The sequence below is a fragment of the Acanthochromis polyacanthus genome, chromosome 19 (assembly GCF_021347895.1).
Source record: "Acanthochromis polyacanthus isolate Apoly-LR-REF ecotype Palm Island chromosome 19, KAUST_Apoly_ChrSc, whole genome shotgun sequence".
NCBI classification, from domain to species: domain Eukaryota; kingdom Metazoa; phylum Chordata; class Actinopteri; family Pomacentridae; genus Acanthochromis; species Acanthochromis polyacanthus.
The window spans coordinates 26900272-26922440 of record NC_067131.1 but is presented as its reverse complement, the minus strand read 5'-3'; the positions used below and the strand labels follow the sequence as shown (position 1 = coordinate 26922440).

At 40.5% G+C, this 22169-nt stretch overlaps 1 protein-coding gene across 15 annotated transcripts in view; it reads right to left on the bottom strand.

Moving 5' to 3' along the window:
• The window catches only part of rbfox3a (RNA binding fox-1 homolog 3a), a 600072-nt gene that overhangs the window by 45355 nt on the left and 532548 nt on the right, over positions 1 to 22169 (bottom strand). For 14 of the 15 annotated variants that reach the window (XM_051939188.1, XM_051939185.1, XM_051939193.1 and 11 more), the window contains 4 exons: positions 13317 to 13370; positions 7406 to 7498; positions 5927 to 5987; positions 4485 to 4538 (listed from right to left, as the gene is read on the bottom strand). In XM_051939188.1, the coding sequence (XP_051795148.1) occupies positions 4485 to 4538; positions 5927 to 5987; positions 7406 to 7498; positions 13317 to 13370 (262 nt within the window). The remainder of the gene's footprint in view (positions 1 to 4484; positions 4539 to 5926; positions 5988 to 7405; positions 7499 to 13316; positions 13371 to 22169) is intronic. The other variant, XM_051939196.1, reaches the window with a different exon arrangement.

Genomic DNA, 22169 nt, shown 5'->3' with positions numbered 1-22169 from the left:
GTTGGTGGTGACCCTGCTGGAGTGATGCTTTGGAAAAATCTGAGCAAAGAAATAAAAGGCAGTCTGAAGAGGGGGAAGTGATGTGTAGAGGCTGGTGTAGGAGCGATGGAGTGAACATGGAGCAGAGGGAAGAATAAATGCTGCCTCAGTTATAAAGTGTGGACTGCAAATAGGAACAAAAAACAGGATTATGATTAGCTCTGACTGTGCGCCTGTCTGAACTACCGCAAAGCTCCATTTATTGCAGGAAAACACGGAATGTGTTCAGTTATACTGGAATAAACTAGTCATTTAAAAAGAAAACTACTACATGTAGCAGGAAGATGTTCCAAATTCTCCAAGGCTGCTGATCCCACTTTGACATATATTAAGTATATCTGTATTTGTGGTCCTCGGGTAGCTCAACAGATACAGTGGCCATGGATTCCTTTAATGTCTTTCCCCCACTTGTCTCCCCACATTTTCTGTCTCTCTCTGAACTGTTCTCGGCAATAAAGGCTAAAAAGACCAAAAAAATAGCATAAGAAAAAAGAGTACAGCTGTATTTTAGCAAATGTCTGAAGGTTTCTGTCTTTTTAAGGAATAATAACATAATACAATTTAAGCTGGTTTTTGGATTTCTTTAGTTTGGATATATAGGTAGACGCATCACTACAAGAAAGGCTGCTTTCATCATGATGTCTCAGGTTTTTGTCATGAACATGCTCCATTGTAAATTCCTATTAGAAGCCATGTCACACATACACATGGCCAAGAATATATGCTAGTGGTGGGACGTGATTAAAAAAATCAATCTAAGTAATTAGAGGCTTTGTAATTTATTAATTGCGATTAATTGCATTTTTGTCAAATAGCAATATTTGACACAATAAGCAAAGACTCGACTTCTACTTTATGCAAATTCAATGCGACATGCGAAGGTCTGACGCATCGTCAAATTTTAATTAAACGTCTAAACTAGCCGTCTTTGAACTAAAACGAAGACAGATTTCTTGCCTCAAATGCTCCCAGAAATACTTTTTGCTGAAGTGTTTGTGTAATAAAAGAGAAAATTTGCGGCCGGGCCACCATGTTCGTTAAATGCTTCAACCAGGCTGAAACTAAAGTGCTGTCATGTGACCAGCTAGTGGTACTACAGTGTGTCCTATGCATCTTTTTCACAGTTGGCAAACAGATTTTAGGTTCATTACCGCCACCTACCGGGCTGGAGTGTGCATCAGTGTTGTTTGTGTGTGATTAAATGTGTTTTTTAAAACGTGTTATTTTTTCTGTAATTAATTAATCAAAGTAAACGCATTGAAGTCCCAGTCCTAATATATATATATATATATATATATATATATATATATATATATATATATATGTTAAGGTTGATGTGTCCAAATTATTTATGTGACCATTTTTTGTGATCTTTTATTTGCTCTTGCCTTAGCTGTTCCGTCTAATTGGATATGATTTGAGAAGAGCCATCAACTACAGATGTCGGAGAGCGACCATACATCTGAGCTTACATGTGTACCTACATACGGGTATTCATGAGGGTAGTATGAGTGTGGAAGCACGTGGAGGTCATCTGTCACTCTCTTGAATGGGATTTGCACACAATAAACCTGTAGCCAAGCCTGGCAATGGAGATGGAATGCATTGTCAGCTGGCCAGGATTTATGGAGGCCGATTCAGCTGATGGGTGCTGGGAAAAGCCGTCTGATAAAGGTTGATTAATCGCCCTTAAATCCCGCTCTACATCCTCGCTCTACTTCGTCCTGAACTAGATTAAATGCAGTCATAATTGTTCGAGAAAAAATCCCAATCCTAAACACCTTCACTTAGGCGTGGGAATTTTTTTTATTTTCCATTTGGTGGAGGTGAGAGAAGGGAGACACTCAGTAACGCCCAACAGGAGGTGCAGTAAGTGGAAAAAAAACTGCGCTGTGTATTATGAAGGAATGAATGCCGGTAGACCTGAGCTACAGCAAAGACTAATAAAATGAGAACAGGGTGTAAACAACAGGAAAAATGCTGAGGGCAGACAGAATACTGACACAAGTTTCGAAGCTGCCACTGACAAAGCCCAGTTGGGTTTAAGCACCAGTCTACATTTACTTCAAATACATTTGGACACAAAAAGAGAAAAGGATGACAAACAGAAATTCCAAACATTACAGTCAAGATTAAATAACTCAGTAAGAACATCTGAATAAATCAGACAGAAACAAGATGACACTACACTAGCAGACACTCAGGGTCAGTGCATTACCCAACCACAGAAACATGTCTAAGCTAAAGGACACAACAGTTTCCAGTAGTGGACCTCCTGACTCCAGAATCGTCTGCCAGGAACAACAATGTGACAGAGGCACAAGAAGCAGGATGAACTTTTTAACTACATGCAAAAAAAAATATCTGCTTCCAACCTCAGGGAAGGAAGACAGCAACAGCTCTAAGTAAATACTCGAGCATCACCATTCTGCTGGCAGACAAGGGCCGATGCTCAGCGGAACTCATCACAATCAATTGCCAGACTAAAATAACTGCACTACCCAGCGACAATACCGCCTACAAGATGCTGAGGCCACGAGCAGTTACAAGAAGAAGGAACTGACCTCCTGCAAAGGTTGAAAAATGAGAGAGCCACTGAGAGGCGATCATGTTGTTGACTATACGCTGGAGGAGACACGACATGTACCTGTATATATGGACTTCCAAAGATACACTAGGAAGGAGCCACAGTTATGCACAGAGGTCTCATATTGTTTGACATTCAACGATAAATCAAACACTGCCGGGAACCTGGCTGTGTGGCACAAAGATGGATAAAGTTTCACCAATCACCAAACACTTTTCCTATATAAGTCTACTTCTTATAATCCATTAACTTTAGCCACATTGGTCAATGAAACAAAGCATCAATATGACTACATTTCATTCATATCTAAATTCAGTGGGATTCACCAGTATGAGCTGTACACACACACCAATCTAAAGCCCCATCCACACGAAGACAAACCGAGGTCTAAACGCAGAAGTTTCTTGCCAAATCTGCGTATCATCCACACAAAGACGGTGTTTTGGGGGTCTGTAAATTATCATTTTTGAAACGCTGTATACGCAGCTCCGTGTTTACTGGCTATCCGCTACTTTTCAGATACGCTTGCATCATAGTTTTGTATCTTCATTGATATGCATGCGCCACACGCGGCAACGAAGCTAGTGACCCTACTATCCCTGTTGCAGCAAAATCTCCTTCTTCTCAATCACCACTGAGTTGAACAAACAATTATCGAGGACACATTACGGCACTTCATTTACTTCCCGGCTTGGTCTCTGTTTACAACTTTTGCCGCAAGTGCATATGCCCTCTGTTTTTTCTTCTGTTTGCGCATGTTTCCGTCATATCGTTACAGCGCCCCTAGAGGTCTGGCATGTGTTTTACAGCATTTCCATGCGTATCGAGTGCATTCATGTAGACGCACACATTTTCTGAGACGCCTTTGTCTTTATGGCGATCGTTTTTGAAACTGTTAAGCGTTTTGTCTTCGTGTGGATGGGGCCTAAAGCTATTGCTGTGTGCAAGTGTGTGCTTTCATGCACGACATCTGACTTTTGTTTGAAGAATCCTGAGAAAGCGCAAGTCCTATATGCACATGCAGATTAACAAAGACAGAAGCAGACAAACCCACATGTGTACTTTAAGCACACGTTACCCAATATAGGGTGTGCAGGAGGTCATGTAAGGTTGCAATTTGGTTGGGTGAGTGGATGAAAGGATGGATGGTGGATTGAAGGGACAGAGCCAGAAAAACAGGAAAAGAGAAAAGGTGAAATAAAAGAGATGGATGGCATCTCTCTGTCAGGGCAGTTATTTAGAAGAGCGCTGTAAAGCTGTCTGGGAATGAACAGATTTCAGACTAATGACAAAAAAGGAGTGCAGTTAAGGGAAGCGGACAGCCTCAGCATTTCTACCAAATGAAACCAAGCTGGCACTTCAGACTGCGCACACACACACACACACACACACACACACACACACACACACACACACACACACACACACACACACACACACACACACACACACACACACACACACACACACACACAGCCACGTTTCCATCACTTCAGAGGACATTACAATGGCTTACGTACATTCATTTCCTGGAGACTTACTCACACTCTGAGCATAAACACCACCGTCCGAATCCTAACACAAACCAAACCATACTCTGGCCTTAAACAAAGCCTTAAAAAAATGAGTGTTACGGTGGTTTGCTTTGGGCAGCCATCACATCAGCCAGGCAAGCAAATACTCAAACATGTAAATGTGGACTCTGTTCAAGGTTTGACTCGGTGTACAAGGTGGACACTCATGCACTTCGTTCACACAACACACAGCGCAGAGGGAAGGAAATAAAGATTAAAAACAGAGTGGATGACTGAGCGGTAAGCATGCCACAACACAACACATGTTCTCAGTGATTCTTTACCTGCATAAAATTCAGGACCATATACTGCTCCAACCACTGGATTCAGCTTCCAGCCTGCACACACACACACACACGGACAATTATTAGCAAAACTGCATAAAGCTCTATCTATCTAGTTGCTAAAATCTGCTGCTATTGAATGCTAACAATCCAAGCGTAAAACATGAACATGTCTTTTAATATCTCTTTTTTGAGCTGTATCTACATACCATTTGATTAACATTTTAATATTTAGGTTCTATATACTGACATTTATATATTATGTTTTATCCTCTGCTTAACTCTGCCACCTGAATTTTTAAATATTGTGTCATCCTGCTGAAACGCATTTTTTTCCCCATTTTGTCAGCAAACTTCTAAATATTTAAAACCAACTGTGGTCTTCTTCTTCTTCTTGTTATTCTTATAAATATTTTTATCATCACTTTCCACTCTCCAAAAACACAAAGTCATAAAAAGTTAATTACTGTGCAGTACTGTAGTTCCTCTTTTTCTAATTTATTCAGTTGTATTTATGGTGTTTGTCAACAGTTTGCTCAACCACCACTGAAGCCAATAAAGCAGATTGAACAGAAGTGAGGGAGGGAGGGGGAGAGCTTGGAGAAGATAAGTGTGTGTGTGTGTGTGTGTGTGTGTGTGTGTGTGTGTGTGTGTGTGTGTGTTTGTGCTTGGGGCCTAATGACAGTGACGAATGGAAAACTCTTCAGGGCTCATTCTCTTTTTCTCTGCACCCTCAAACAGTGTGTTGGTGTGTGTGTGTAGGTGTGAAAAGGAGGTGCTGTGTCTGGCTATTTATTCCATCCCCTCCCCCTCTTTTCTTCTTTTACTTTTCACTGCTCCACCGTTCTCTCCCTCCTTCCCTCCGCCACTTTCTCCTTCCATCACTACGATGTGCGTCTGTGAGAGAGATGGAGGAGAGAAAGGCACCCTACAGGCCCTTTTCTGCCTTTTTACGAATGACTCGTGGCTCTTTATATTGACTCCTTTCATTTACTCATTCACTCTCTCCACCAAATTCTCCTCCTCCTCCACCTGCCTCAAATCGCCCCCTCCTATCTCCAATTTCCCTCTCTGCCACCTTTTTTCCTTTTACCCTTTTAACGTCTCTCGCTGCCAAGTAAGAAAAGATTTCACTTTGCTATTTGCATGATATTTTAAATCAAATCCACCGCTTGTTTGACAAATATTGATTTCATTAATCAAATGTGAATAACTCTTTTCGTGTGAGGGCTTCCATTTACAGCTCTTGGTTTCTTTTTCATAGAATCTCAGTAGATAGAATTGAACTGTAATTGGGTAAACATATCCATAAGATCCGTTGCTCTTCAATACAGCCAGGTCTGATCAGACAATAGAGGTGACAAATGACGAGGAGGACAAGGTAAGAGCAGTAAAGAAATAAAACTGCTTTAAAGGATACACAAAATAGAACTGAGGCTTACTGTTTGTGTACGGATTTGCCACCTTTTTGTTGGTCATTACTCTGGCTGTGGCGTTGTTGACCTGTGGACAGATGAACAGAGGTTAGTGTGAGGAGAGACGCTCAAAATCAGACACACACAAACCAGCCAAAAACTGTGCACAATGTCAATAATCCACAGCACCACCACTCTCCATGCTGCTCTTTTCAGCAAGTGAGGCTACATGCAGCGAGTCAAAGGTCACATGTTGAACCACATTCAACGCCACCGAAATAAAGTGAGGGAAAACAACATTTAAAAATGGGAATGGGTTCAGAAACACATGACAGATTGCAAAACTCTTCAAAGACTACTTATTTTTCCTCCTTTGGAATAATCCAGAATAGTGCTAAAGTCCTGTTTGCTCGGCACACACTGCTGCCCATTCCAAACAATTCATCTACTGTGCAACATTGTACAGAAAATGACTATCCCACATTTCAAGTGAGTTCTATTTTAGAGATTCATCGGTGAGACAGTGTTGGGGATTAAGCCTTTACATGTACAGGTGCATTTTTGTGAAGCTGCTGTTATGTTATTTGGAATGCAATGCTCCTTATTCAGAACCTGACTGCATAGAAGGGTGATTTACTAAGCATTTAAGCTCATTTTTACCTGGATCTTTTACTATCTGACAATCTGAAACCGACTGAAGTGGGTCTAAAGCCTGCATGCAACTATGTCTCCTAGAAAGAACTTCAATTTACCACTAATTAAACAACAGCAAATACATTTTGAAGACGTTTTTATGCTTCCTAGATTACATTTTCTACCAATACATTGTCATGCAACTTTCATAGTTCTGTTTAGACACTTAAAATGAATGGTTAAGGCAAGCCAACCACCTTGTCCTCCCAGAACAGTCACCAGGAAACATGAGTGACAGGTTAGCTGCACGTGAATTTACTGGGCTTCCAAGCAAATAGATGTCAAAATAAAAAAACACCCAAAAGATTTTCCATTCCTAAATTAAATTACCCCTTGAATTAAAATGGAAAACCATGAAAATAGTCAAAATAGTGAGCAAGTGGATGGCGATCCTAATGGCTAAAGTTTTAACAAGGTGTGCTGGACTCTGGCAAACCACGGATCTTCATTTGGAAAACGGAAAACCACTGCGAGCTCATGCACATGCCACAGACACAAACGCACATGACAAAATCTAGAATTGTGGGATTTCTCTTTTGCATCAGAAACACTGCAACACCCTAAAACACTGCTGGATAGATGTCTTTCTCACATACACTTACGGATCAGGATTCGGCATGCAGCGTTCAATGTGCAGCAGGCAGGTAGGGAGGAGAAGGGGACGGATGGAGGGAGAGAGGAAAGGGAGGGTGTATATTTCAGGAAACCTCAGGCAGGCAGAGAAAGGAAAGAAAGAGTCAGAGGGAGGAGGAGGAGGGGAATAAAAGAAGAGGGGGGCACAGGAGGTAAAAAGAGACAGGAAAAGGAAGGCACCTCTATTTTGCGTCCCTCTACGATTGTACCATTTAGTTTCTCCCGTGCACGGTCAGCGTCTGCACTTGTTTCAAATGTTACAAACCCAAAGCCCTGCAGTGGCCAGGAGGTGGTATTGAAAAGCAAGAAAACAAAGGAAGTCCAGAAATGAAACGACGAAACAAACAGGGACAAGAAGAGAGAAGAAAAAGACACAAAGGACAGATGAGAGAGCTGCAGTTCAGGCCAAGGTCTATATCTACAAGCAGCAGCCAGAGAGATGTCAGGCTGGTTCGACAAACATGGAAAACAGAGCTGGAGTTACAGAGAGGAAAGCTGGAAACTCAGGACATCAAGAACACAGACAAGAACTTTGAATAAATTACCACCTTATTGTGTGTGTATGTGTGTGTGTGTGTGTGTGTGTGTTTACTGGAGCAACTGGACCTAATTGAATAACCAGATGCCTCCACTTACACAATGGCGTTTGTGATGTGCATACAACTGCATGTGTAGAAGTGTGTGTGTGTGTGTGTGTGTGTATGTGTGCTATAGGCTATAGGCTGCCGTTGCTCTGCTGGCGTGCAGAGGCCCCGTGGGACAGCAGATAAGTGCCATACAATTACAATCTCCACAGCATAAGTCAGCCGTGACTCTGGCAGCCCCAGGACGAGGCTCATTCGTTCTGGAGACCTTGTCTGTGTCTCAGACTGGGCCTGGAGATGCAGCTCACTCAGACAGTCTATATGTGGTAAAACATGTTTACCACATCATCATTTTTTTCATTTTTCCATATGTCTTTAACCCTTGTGTTGTCCTGTGGGTCAAATTGACGAGTTGTAAAGTTTGAAAATGTGGGTAAAAAAATATTTTCGCTGTGAAACTTCAGATGTCCACATTTTCAACATTTTTGGGAAATTTTAGAACATTTTTTGGTGGAAAAAAGGAATAGAAAAAAATATTTTTTTAAGAAGAATGTACTTCAAGGAAATATTTGAATTTTTGTTAATATATATGTAATCACTTTGGATATTTTTAGGATTGTTTTTGGAAGATTTTTACTCATTTTTAAAAAAACATATTTGCAGGAATTTTCTTGTCAAATTTGGGGTACTTTTTAAACAAAACTTTTAAGGGAAACCTTAAAGGAATTATTGGAATTTTCTTCCTGAAGGTTTTGCAAATTTTCTGAAATTTGGGGATTTTTTCCCTGAATTTTTGATTTTTTTCAGACAAGGAAACAATTTTTTTGTTGCCTGTAAATGAAGACAAAAGGAGGGTTAAATGCAACCGTTTCAATGTAGTCAGACCCATCACCTTTTGTACATTTTCTGGAGTTGTCAATTTGATCTGAAATGAATCCAATTTAAATTCATACAATTTAAAAAACTCTGTGTCAACCTTTATGATAAAGCTGGGGCTTAAATCCCACAGAGCATCTGCAGAGAGACCTGAACATGGCAGTTAACAGACAGCTCCCATTCAATCTGAAGGATGTTGACAGAATTTTTTAGAAGGAACGGAAGAAATTAAATCCCAAATTCAGGTGTGAGAAAGATGTAGAAATGTGCCCAAGACGAATCAAGGCTGTAATGGCTTAAATGACTAACATCACGTTTTCACTATGGACTGTGCAAAAGATGGTCATTGTGGTGGCATTGTGTTACATATCACCAGGTATGTTTCTTCAGCCACCTGTAAGAAGAAGCTAGCATGGTATCCTCAGTTTGGAAAAGCAGAAGAACATTCCCAGTATGGAAGCAAAAAGTGGGAAATGGGACATCTTGGATAGGCATTTAATTGTTAGCAAGAGCTTTGCTAAATAAAAGGCTGTGAGACCAGCAATAACGGCCTTCTTGTTGCTGGATTAGGAAATAGTTTTAGCTGGCCTGCTGTGTTTTGTGTTGTTGTACTTGTTTGTTGCTTGCTTGTCTTAGAAAAGCTGTTGACCAGTTTTTGACCATAAGCCAAGTTAGAGCAGTTCCACCGAGTTTTAGCCATTAGCTAGGCATCTCAATGGAAAGATAAAACATCTGCTTTGCAACCTGCAACCATCAGCAATCCACACATGAATGTTAAAGCCTTAGCATGTTGTTGTTTTCGAGGTGTTCCTGAACAATTTTTTCAGTATGGTGAGGTGTACTGTTCTGTTGAAGTCCACTGCCACTGAGGAGTGCTGTTTCCTTTAGGTGGTGTGTTTAGGTCTGAAACTGTTTTTAGGAGGAGAGTAGGTGTCAAAGTAGCATCCACGTGGATGCCAGGACACACAGTTTCAGTGCAGAATGCTGCATTGTAGCAGGATTATCAATTTTACACACTTCACCTGTCGTTGATTTTACCACTTGTGCCCACAGGGGCTGCTGGTGCCACTGCTCATCAAAGGTAAAAGCTTAACCCTTTGATGCACAACACGGGTAAAAAGACACCCATATTCCATTGAATATGGGTGTCTTTTTGTGCATCAAAGGGTCAAGGAGGTGTACTGAATGACTACATGTGCACAAATAATGACAAAATGTAAAACAGCTACAGTAAAAAGAGACATCTAACGTGTAGGACACCAGATCATGTTTTCAGATCTTACTTCATGTACTACACTAGCTTCATATTTTGTTCTTGTTTCAACATAGCACACATTGTTCAGTGACACAGCTCAAGGTTTTCAGCTATTATAACTCCAACATGGCCACCAGTCGGTGTGGCTCTTCGAGTGGCAGCTGCTAAGGCCAAATGGAAAGGCCAAAGTTTAAGTGTGGCACTTTGAATGGAAACATGGCGGTTCCAAAGGACACATAGACCTTTACTTCCAGCAGCAAAGTGGTGGTATCTATATATATATATATATATATATATATATAAACACTCTGCTCTCCTGACTGCTCTGGTCCACATCACATGCAGCTCTGATGTTTGTGTTTTTAATATTCCACTTCCTCTGTTCACATGGAGACACTTTGGACAGGTCATAAAGACTGACAGGCAATTTAAGATTATTGTGAGACAAATATCAAACTTGTGGATAAAGTAAGACGATTAAAAAATACTGATGGTAAAATAAGATCGGAAAATTTTATATCACAGAGATGTAAAATTACATAAAATATGTAAAGAGGAATACTCTACAGGGCCTGAATGAATAAAGTGAGCTCAGACTTATTTAGCACCCATTGATAGAACTTCCTATTTCCATAATTGTTTAATTTTTCATGTCCTGTTCAATCGTATGGCATCCACTGCAGCGTCCATGACAGAGAAATGCAAAAGAAATGGAACTGATTTAACAAGCCACATAAGGAGACACAATTTGACAATGTTTAACACACTTTGAAGTTTGAAAATAGTGGACTTGTTCCTCCCTAGATATGTGTTTTACAGTCAGGTAATGTTTGCCTTGTGTGGAGGTTGATTGATCTTATTAAAGTCCTCCACCTTTGTCTTACATTTTTAGTCTTATTACTGTTTGCTGTAACATTTCTGCCATTCCTCTATGACACTAAAGGCCACAGACAACGGTGGGGAGTCTGTAGATGCCTCTCTGACTGATGTTTTCTGTCTGTTTTTTAAGCTTCAACACTAGGTTCCAAGGCTTAATTCAGCCTATGCCAACATTCGGATTTTAAATTGCAAATCTAAACTCCAGGTTCTGTCACCCATGTCCCCCATACATCATCCAATTAAGGGTGATTCTGGTTGAAATCACTGAGTTTTACTGTTCTGGTTAAAATCACTGTGAGATTTGTTGCATAAACAGATCTTTGTTCCAAACTCCCAGGGGACCCCGGGAACAGAATGAAGACAGAGTTCCCAGTTTTCACCTGTAATGTTTTTTGCATTTCATTACCCCATGAATGTGATCCCACAGTCTCCCCCTCTCAACCCTTTGACTTGTACAGACTGTGCTGCCTACAACGAGTATGCTCTCTGCTCTCTGTGCTCCTCGCCTGCTTTGATGAGTTAAGCTGTGGAGGCAGAGAGTGAACTCTTTTTGATAGGCCTGCCAGACATGCCCTGTGGACTCACAGACAGTCCTTTCAGCTTGTATCTTGGGGCCAGTCCTTGCTCTGTATTTGTTTCACCAGATAATATGTGAACGGAAACTCGGTGCTGTGATCTAATATACATATAGAGGATTCACTGCCGTCTGCTGGGCATACATAATATAGACTGGTGCTTGAGAGCAGCAGCAGATAAAAACACAACTGAAAGAGAGAATGAAATTAATCATCATGACATTTTGTTTCTGCATATAGGTACATTCAGCGCTCCTCGCTCTGATATACACAGTCTGCTTTGCTTCCTTTAGCACGTGTAAATAATCAGTGTTCAAGAGAAAGGGACATGACCAGACAAGGACTGAATGTAAACAAGGCCTGTTGAAGAGGAAAGCGGAGCACTTACAGAAGGGAACAGTAGGTTAGTATTCCAAAAGACAAAGATGCTATCCTTATTACAACACATCCATGTCTGTGGTAATGATCACGTTAAATCAAAATGTGAATAGCTATGAACCTTCCAACTACAAAAATGCTTCCTTGTGTATGCTTTTTGCAATCGAGTAACTGTTGAGTCCCTTTATTTAGTCTATAAACTGCTGCTACATTTCACTGTGCAATAAACACACACATCCATATTTACGTGTATACAGAGGTCCTTGGCTTATGATGTCATTGAACTGATTACATTGAAAGTGGTCTTACGCTATAAGACTACTTTGTTTACATTTGCCGGCTGTACGCCACCTTGGATTGTGCTACATTTGCTAACATTTTGCCCTTCATTATGGCTCCCAAGCAAAAACAGGCTTTTCTGATGGCAGTGCTTCGAAGAAAAGGAAAGCCATGTCCATGGAAGTGAAATTAGATATAATAAAACACTCAGTTGGAAACACCGATGAGCATCGATCAATCTCAACCAATCAAAGATGAGCTAGGTAAACATGGCATGTTCACTAACCCTCAAACTGAACAATAAACATTGAAACCTCAACATCAACAACAACATCAGTCCGTTACAATATTCTGTTATCTTCTTGTAAAATGATTCATACATGAATGAAAGTCATTGGTATTCATGACTTTTCCAAAGAACTGATCAATATTGTGATGCATGTAACAGCTTTCTTTGTTTACATTTTCGTTGGAGGTCTGACTAATGGCGAAAATCAACTTACACAGATCAGTAGGAACAGAACTCCCATAGATTGTAAGTATTTTGAATAATTTTTGTTTTGTTTCTTACCAGTCTGATGGTGAGTTTTCGCATCGAAACTTCACTCAAAATGCCAAAATGTGCCCAGCTAGTGTATGTATTGCTATTATATTCTTATTTATTTCTACTCTAGTCTTCATATTTTTTGGAAGAAATTCTCCAAATGCGTGCCTAAACACCATTGTTTAAGAAGGTATTCCCTCCTCCAGTGTTCATGACACTTCAGTAGTTTCACTCGCTTCAGTCACTGTGCCCTACACAGAGGCATTGCCTAACAATTATGACTAGGTAAATCACTGTTGTGACATAATATCCAATGATATAAATGAGCAAATTCAATATTTATGTATATAAAATGATACAGCTAATACTTTAACAGTGCAGAGTTAATATTGACTTCTTGGCACTGTGAGCTGAAAAGCTGAGCAGAAAAGACAGTATGTTTGCAGTGTGAATCCTAATGTTAGAGTTAAGATAAGTGGGAGAGATTTATTGTATGTCACAATGTATGGCAGGTCGGTAAGGTGTAAAAGCTGCTTGGAGGCAAGTGTCACTGATAGGATAGTAATTACTATTAGACAGTGGGAACGGAAGCTGTGAAGACAGTGAGAGGAGTGAAGGACTGTAAGAAAAAAAGGAAGGCAGGGGACAAATACAGTCAGCTGGAAAACCACGTGTGTGTGTGAGAGATGTGTTCATGAACGTATGGTTACAGCACACTTACCTTGGAGCCTCGCTCATTAAAAATAATCTCCACGTCTAAAATCTTGCCAAATTGCTGTGGAAGACAGGGGAGATGGTGGACAGGGGATACAGAGAAAAGCAGAAAAAGGGAAGAAGTAATTAGAATATGCCGACCTGTACTGGTCCCCAAAATAAAATAATATTAATAAAATAAACATGTACTCAGTAAACCCCAGCTTAAAAAACACTACACCACTCCATACTCCAACAGCCTCCCCCTCATTACTAAAAAGGTTAAGCAGTCAATGTTTCGAATTAACTTACTCCTCCACACCCTACAATGAGATTAATAAAATATCCATTTACTCTTAATGCTTTTTAATGCTGTGTTTGCTCTTTCGTGGTAATGAAGAGGTGTGTGTGTGCATGTGTGTATTGGGGACAAGGGCTATGCAGTGTTAATGAACATTACAGTGGTGGATGTGGACGTTAAAGCAGCAATGCCTCAGCACGCACTACTGAGCCTAATGAAGCCCATCATCTTGATTTTTCTCTCCCCTCTCAAAAGAGGAAAGAAAGAGCGGAGTATTTTTAGTGAAAGAGACGGCCCCCCAGTTAAAACAGGAAATGTCTTCTATTTGTGGGAGGGTGGGGGTGGTGATGAGCTCGCGACAGTGAAGGGACAACCCATCAAGGCTAATGGTAAACCATACATTTGACTGTGTGCTCAGGATGCAGGCCGTCGTAGTAATTACCTGCCAGAGCTCACCAGTGTAACCATGCAGTTGGTGTCTATAGGTTCTTATATGATCTAACTCTTAATGGTTTTCATTAGCTCCATGCTTCACTTTAATTGGCTAATTATTGTGGATTAAGTGCTCGTCGTCACGCATTCCAGCAAATTGATGGTGGTGAGTCTGTGGCTAGGTATAAATAGTATAATACCTGGCCTTATGGCTTTCAAACATTGTAAACACTTCAGCAGCTGCTGCAGCAACAACTCCATTTTTAGTGTTCATTTGCTTCAATGTACAATAGAGACATGGGAATACAACCAAACAGAATTAGAACTATACAGTAAATCAGGCAAATTTTCAGGCCTCCTTTCACATTTGGCCAGTCATCCTGGCCACCACGGACAACGCAGACATTACTAAACTTCAGGTGCTATTAAAATATGGTGCATGAATTTAAAATTTAAAAGAACATCACTACATTTGAGGTCTCTTAATGCAGCAAGTGTTATGGTATGAAACAAGGCAAAAATGACAAAAAATAGTTATGAACCAGCAAGCTGAAAAGATTTGATTTCTGCATGCTTTCCATTAATTATTCCCAAACACAGCTACAAGTAGTGTTGCACAGTGCACCACTACTAGAAAATTATCATAACACCGTACCATTAAAACCACACTAAGTCCTGTTTTATTAGTATCAATACTGATCAGCAGTGTTTGCTAAGACGAGCATTTCTGATCATTAATGTTGATGTGTAACAGTGAAGCAGTGAGTGCGTTTGCAGCTCTGCTTTTTGCAGTAAAAATGGGCGTGACAACTGTTTTTTTCTCCTGCAGCAGCTTTCAGTGTCCTACAACTCGAGTGCAAATCCAAGCAGAGATGTAGCCATGACGCTATCTTACAATGATACAGAAATCTTCAGCAAATCCATGGATCCAGACTATAAGCCGCATCACTGCCAAAATCTAATCACTTGTTTCTTGTGCCATTTCTGAGTTTCCGTGAAACTTTCTTCCAAATCCGTTAGTCCGTTTCTGAGTAATGTTGCAAACAGACAGACAGACAGACACCGATCGTCACATAACACCACTGAGGTTCTGCTTCCTTGGTGGAGTATAAACATTTCACACCATACAAGTTCTTGACAGAGGTCAGTGCTGTGTATTCTAGTTTTTTTACTTAGTCAAGTTTAAAATTTAAAACAAATGAGCCCATAAACAGAAACTCTCAAAGACGATGTACAGTCTACATTGTTCTAATAAATGTCTATTATTGTAATAGTGCTATCAGTGTGTTTTGGTTGAGGCTCAAAAAAGCTGTGCTGGAACAGACTGAACAAGTGAACAAAAGTCTAGTGGAATTAGAGTCAACCGCAAGGCGTTTACTCAATATGAATTCCTGCAAAAGAATGTGCACTAATGTTTTATGTTAATTATGTTAAAGATTTTAAGTTTCATGTTCTCTCAGCTATTATTGCATTTCTTTCCTGATGTTTTAGGTCGTTGCTGTGGTATCACTGTTTTTGGTATTGACAAAATTAGTGGAAACTCAAAAATCCTGGCTTATGTCTGACCATTGTGTGTGCGATCATTGACACAGTACTTCAGTTAGTCTCTACCTAATGGATGTAAATCTCTAACCAGATGCCGTATCCTGTAATAAGGGCAAAGTCACAGTCTTTCAGAATCATATATGATATGTAGGGTCTTTGACCGCTTGACTTGCATACCCTATATTAGTATGAACAGAACCGCATGCATGTTCAGATTAGTTGTGCAGAAACCATGAATTGGTCTTAAAAGACAAAGCTTAAGTTCCTCATATCTAAAGGTAAGATGACAGAGTACAGCTGGTCTTCCAACATGAGGAAGGGACTTACATGTGTCTTCCAGAGACTTAACAAGGACCAGCTCCTTTTAGACAAGGAACATTGCTGCTTCATCAATCTGTTAAGTGACAACAGTCAGCCATTGGTCACTTTTCCATTAATTTTTCTCATGACAGCATTTAGAAATAGCCCCCACAGTGCTCAAGAAAATCATGGTATGCATGCAAAATTTGTCATTCACACAAGACTACTCAGTACACCAAGTGATGTGTAAAACACAATAATGCAATAACAGACTAAATCTAAACTAATAGCAGCAAATCAAAGTGTTCTCGTAATTAAAAGCTCAGATTATCTCTGATTAATTCAACAGTGAAACTTGGAAAGCTCAGGATTCACCCTGAGGACAGCCAAGATGTGACAAAATATTAAACAGCAGCTGATAAACTGTGATTCTGTGTGAATGTTTACCTGTCTGAGATGAAGAAACGTTCATAGTGTGAGCTGCTGATAGACCCTTTCTACGCGTCCAGATAATTTGTAGTTAACCCGAATTAATGGAGTTACTGCTGTTCCTCTTTGTAGTGCATTTGAATCTCTTTGGAGACACTCATGGATCCTAGCTGCTTGATGCTTCAGGTTTGTAATAAACTACAAACGGTCCTCAGCAGCTGGAAACTAAACTGATGTGAAGACATGAAGGCTGACACAGTGTGACCTGCTGTTGGATTATGACTCGATTTGATCCACTCTCTTGGTTATAATTTATAATTAAAATAATTAAATTAAACTAAATTTGTGCAACTCTCTTTTGGAGATGATCATGGATCCTACTGGGGTTTGTGCAATGTTTAAAGTGATACTGAAATGTTACCAGGTTCCACCTAGCAAGACTGTTATTGCGATTATTACGAATGGGACCAAGGTGCACATTTAGACATGATGCTGACACGCTGAATTCAGATTAATGGAATGTGTTTGTCTGAGAAAGCCTTCAGACATGGTGACTACATTTTAAAGGGATAAAGGACATTTGGAACTACAGATCAAAGAATTAAGGGACATGGAAGCCTATTCTTTGCTTGTTGCTCTAGCTAAATTTCCATGGAGGTATTGTCTACAGGGGCAGAGTAGAAGGCCTTACCGGTAAGCTGTGAGGACAGTTGGCTGAAAATGTGCTGTGTAATCTTGTTACAATTGCACTGCTTGGCACTCTAAAGTGTGTTAAATGTATGAGGGGTTGTTCGTGCCACAGTGTTAGTTCCAGTTAGTGTCAGTAGCATTGCCTGTTACTGTTGAAGCAGCTACACAGCGTTAGCGCATGGACACTCAACAATGAACCCAACGTAAAGCAGAAAACACACAAACACATGCACGTCTACGTGGGCATTAATGATTAAAGTGATATTTGTTCCTGTTTATTCTTTTCTTCCTTTCATTCATCTTCTGTTTCCAGTGCACACTTAGATTTAGTTTTTTTCAGTAAGTCTAAGAAGCTGCTAAGATAATTTCATTACTCAGGTTGTAGATTTGGGTCTTTTTAGTTTGTATTTTAACAGACAGAATTTTTTTTATTGGCTTTAGAGAAGGGAAAACAAACTATTTTCAGCTTCGTCATGAATAAATATCGCTATTAAAAACACAGATCAATGGAAGCTGAGCTTGAGCCTGTGCTGTTGCAGAGCTGGGATGAACTCATGGTTATGTGAACTAAAGCAGCGCTAACCTTGCCATGCAGTATGGTAATGCTCAGCCTTGTGCTCCCCATAACTAGACCTTGAATCAAGTAGTTTATTTCAATAAATAAATAAACATGGTGAAGGCAGCAGAGCAAAGGCAAGGTCACAGCACCAACACCAGCCCCGAAGGTGAAGAAAGTCCACCAGCAAAATGCATGTCAGATCATATACATGATTTGCATTCATATTACACATTAATGTTGTGTTTAATCTGAATATGTGAGCACACTGGATCAAAGTCCAAGAAAAGAAAATTCTATAAGACAAAAAGCTTTGCAAAGCTTGCATATTGCATTATAATAAAAGACGTGATGCTTTATTTAAGAGTGGCAATTGAAAATCAAAACTGCGAATGATAAAAGATTAATGGCTTGCATCGTTTCCGTGTTTTTCCTGGTTACATGTGCATGTAGATTGCAGACAGCAAAGATCAGAGCTCTCATTCTCTGCCTGCCTCTCTCTCTTGTTGCTCTCTCATTGTCTGTCTCTGTCCGGGCCTCTCATCTCCAGTCAGAACCATCAGCAACCTGCTGGACAAGTTATTTAGTCCAACTGCCTGTTTTCTCTCTGTCTTTCTCTCCCCTCCCTGTGACAGGCTAAGACTTAAAATATGTAGTTGTGTTTGTGTTTATGGGCAGGAAAACGTCATGAATACGTAATTTGATGTAAAGAAAAAGTACATCTCATGGAGATGTATCTTCCAGATTCTACTGACTCCTAAACTATTTTTCCCAATTTGACTTGTCCTGAGCAAGAGATCTCTGGGCTTGACTAGAGAATCATTTTTCTACATCAGATCCAAGAGGAAGACAGAGATAGCCATAAGTATTGTATGTTGACCCACTGGTGGGTCAACATACTAGTCAGCCTAGTGCTAGCTAGTAGTGGAGACCTGGAAGACTCTGTTCCCTGCGAAGTCCCCCTACTTTCCATCCTAGAGACAGCCATGGCCTGCAGTTGGTAAGACTGACCTGCATCTGTCTCATTACCGCTGAGATTCCCTCACTGGATAAATACCCGGACACTCTGCCCTGTTTTTCTTAAAGCTTTCCACTCCATTTGTCACTGAACAAATTACACACATACAAAAGTTTTAGAAGAATTTTTCCAATTAAAAAAAAATTCAAATAGTTCAAGTCCAATAAGTTGCTTGAAATGGTACACAGGTCAGTGATGAACTGTAAGAGGGTAAAAAAAGGTAAGGTTACCCAAAACTGAAAAATAATTTACATTTCAGAATTATACAAAAAGGCCTTTTTCAGAGAACAAGAAATGGGTTAACAACTTGAAGCTGTTCAGCATCAATGGAGGTTGATCAAGCCTTGAAAGTGCTACCAAATCCTACAGGTGTCCCCACGTTTCTTGATTACTAACACAATGTGGCACCAAAACCTTCAGAGCATTATTTGAACAAATTGTACTGAAAGCAGTGTGTTGCTATAAAAATGGAGAGAAAAAGCAATCAACAATAGAAGATAGACAGACCATCACAACATTTAAAAATGTAGGTCTTTCCTATACAGAAATTGTGAAGAAAGTCAAGGTGTCAGAGAGTACAGTTTTCTTCACCATCAAATGGCACTCAGAGACTGGAGAAACTCTGACAGGAAGAGGTCTGGAAGACCCAAAGCCACAACAGAATCAGAAGACAAGTTTCTGAGAGTCAACAGCTTGGTGATAGGCAGCTCACAGGACAACAGCTTCCAGCACAGCTTAATAGTGGTTATAGTAAACAAGTTTCAGTTTCAGCTGTGAAGAGAAGACTTGGAGTAGCAGGTTTGACAGGTTGAGGTGCAGCAAGAAAGTTATTGCTAAGATGTCAGAATAAGAAAAAGAGGCCATGAAACACCGCCAATGGACTACTGAGGACTGGATGAAGGTATTACGGACTGATGAATCAAAATTTGAAATCTTTAAATCATCATGGGTTTTTGTACACCGTTGAATAGAAGAAAGGATTGTTCCTCAGTGAGTAACATCAACTGTCAAACATGGAGGAGGAAGCGTGATAATCTGGGGCTGTTTTGCTGGATCCAGGGTCAGTGACTTGTACAGAGTGAGAGGAACCCTGAACCAAAACAGCTACCACAGCATTCTGCAGCACCATGCAGTACCCTCTGGTATGTTCTAGTTGGTCAAAGGTTCATCCTGCAACAGGATAATGACCCAAAACATCAGTCTAAGCTATGCCAGAACTACCTTAGGAAAAAAGAACAAGATGGTAAACTTGAAAACGTGGAGTGGCAGCACAGTCTCCAGACTTAAACCCCATGGAGCTGGTTTGGGATGAATTGGACAGAAGACTGAAAGCAACGTACAAGTGCCACACATTTATGGGAACTTCTGCAACAGAGTTGGGAAGAACTTTCTGAAGAATATTTGATTTCCACTGTGGAAAGAACGCCACGAGTGTGTTCAGCTGTTTTATCTATCAAAGGTGGCTACTTTGATGAGTCAAAAGTTAAGAATATATTTTGGTTTCTAAAGTTTCTAAAGGGGGTAGTGGTGGCAGGTTAACAGAGCTAATAAGAACAAGTGCATCCCCTCCTCTACTGATCACTAAGGTGTTGATCTTAATGTGAACAAAAACTAGCAAGTACAGCAATATCAAGTACGGTATGTGGACAATAAGATATAAGTGAACATTTCAGAAGTTCAGAAGTAAAACGGTTTCTTAGTGCAGTACATGAGTAATCTGCATCTGCTTGTTGCTTTACTTCTTTACTCAAAAAAGGTCTCTGGAAAACAGCCACTAATTTTCCAATTTTATTTAAGCACATCTACAAATAAAGCTCTTGCGTCCTTTGGTGATTGCGTAGCTGATGCATCTCCAGTGGAAATAGCACCAAAAATCTTTCAAAACTGTTGAGTCAAGGCAGACAGAGCAGAGGCTTGTATCATTGTCCCTCTCTATTCTAAACACTTTAATTGTCTTAATCAACAGAAACACACTAGTGCCACTTTGGGGCACAACAGTGGCAAAGCTCAGGCTCTCTAACTACCCACTCAGTGCAAATAGCTCCATTGCTACACTGATATGTTGATGAAAATTAGCAGATTTGTAGATTATAATTACACCTTGCTTCCTCAGAGGCAGAGCTGGTAAGAGAGGAGCCTTATGGAGTAATTGGGGAGGCAAATGAGAGTGTAGCCATGAACAGGAGACATTAAAAAGAATTCCCTTGCTGGGAACACTGGGCTGCCTGGAATGCTGAAAGCCTTCAGAACAGGTGATTAGGCAGGTGTCATTAAAACTCCATTAGCACAAAACCCAACCCCCGGTGCTCACTGCAAACACACACTCAGACACATGCAGCTGGGGTAGACCTTAAGTGTGTGTGTGTGTGTGTGTGTGTGTGTGTGTGTGTGTGTGTGTGTGTGTGTGTGTGTGTGAGAGAGAGAGAGAGGGAGAGACACACACACACACACTGAGTGCATGTGCATGTGAACTGAGTATCTAATGACTCATTTAGGACCCCTACCTTTGGGAATGTGACAGTAAGGACCCTCTTGCGGCTGGCTCACTAAGTGCCTGCTTATTAATTAAACACAGCTGAGGCTCAGGGGACGGCAGTGGTCCTGCATCAGCTTGTCAAGTTTCACTCTGTATGGGGCTAAATGAACAGGGTCCTTCTGTGAGTGCAGCCCAGCAGGATCCACTGGCAGACATTTTGGTTCCATGCATCAGAAATAATTACAAGAAATTCACAAAAGACTCAAAAAGCCCCACAGATGCTGACACGTGGTCAGACTGGGAGTGCTTCCATACTGTTTGAGTGATGGAGAAATCCAAATAACCCTGGGTGTGTGGGTAAATGAGCAGCGTATGGAGGAAGGCTTCAGTCCCAGGGAATTATTTGAGGTGCACTCCTAGATTACAGATTTCAACCACATCTCGAAAACGAGAGAATTGAATCAGTAAAATGGTGCTGTGAATGTCAATTATCATTCTACCATTAAAATGCTCTTCCGAGCCCAGTAATTTCCTCCAAATGTGTTTTTCTAATTATGAATTAAACTCAAATAAGTTAGGGTAATGAACCCAGTTTTATCCTTTTCCGAGGCTGTACTTTTTCCACCTTGCTGCAGCTATACACAACAGACTTTATTCCTGTGTCCTGCGCTGAGCTTCTAAATGTGTTTGAGGGAATATAACCGTTTATTATAGTGTAATTCACACAGACAGACCCCCTGCTTGTGGTTGTATCACCTCTGATTGAACTTCTTTATTATCCTTTGTTTACTGCTCTTGTATTACTTTCCTATTACAAATTTTGCTGAAATGACTCAGAATTCCATTTGCTGTAATGCCCCAGCTATTGCCTTTCTTTGCATTGTGGTGGTAGACGAGCAGAACCATAATTGAGCCTGTTGCTCACAAGTCGAGTGCCACTGGAGCCTATTGTGGCTGAGGCTGAACAGAATCTGGACTGCAATGTCACTGGCCAGCCCACAACCATTAATCCTTGAAGCTGACCCATTAACCGTGAGAAAAGAGAAGAAGCTGTGTGTGGGTCTGCTGCAGGTACCCGTGTATATGTGTGTGTGTGTGTGTGTGTGTGTGTGTGTGTGTGTGTGTGTGTGTGTG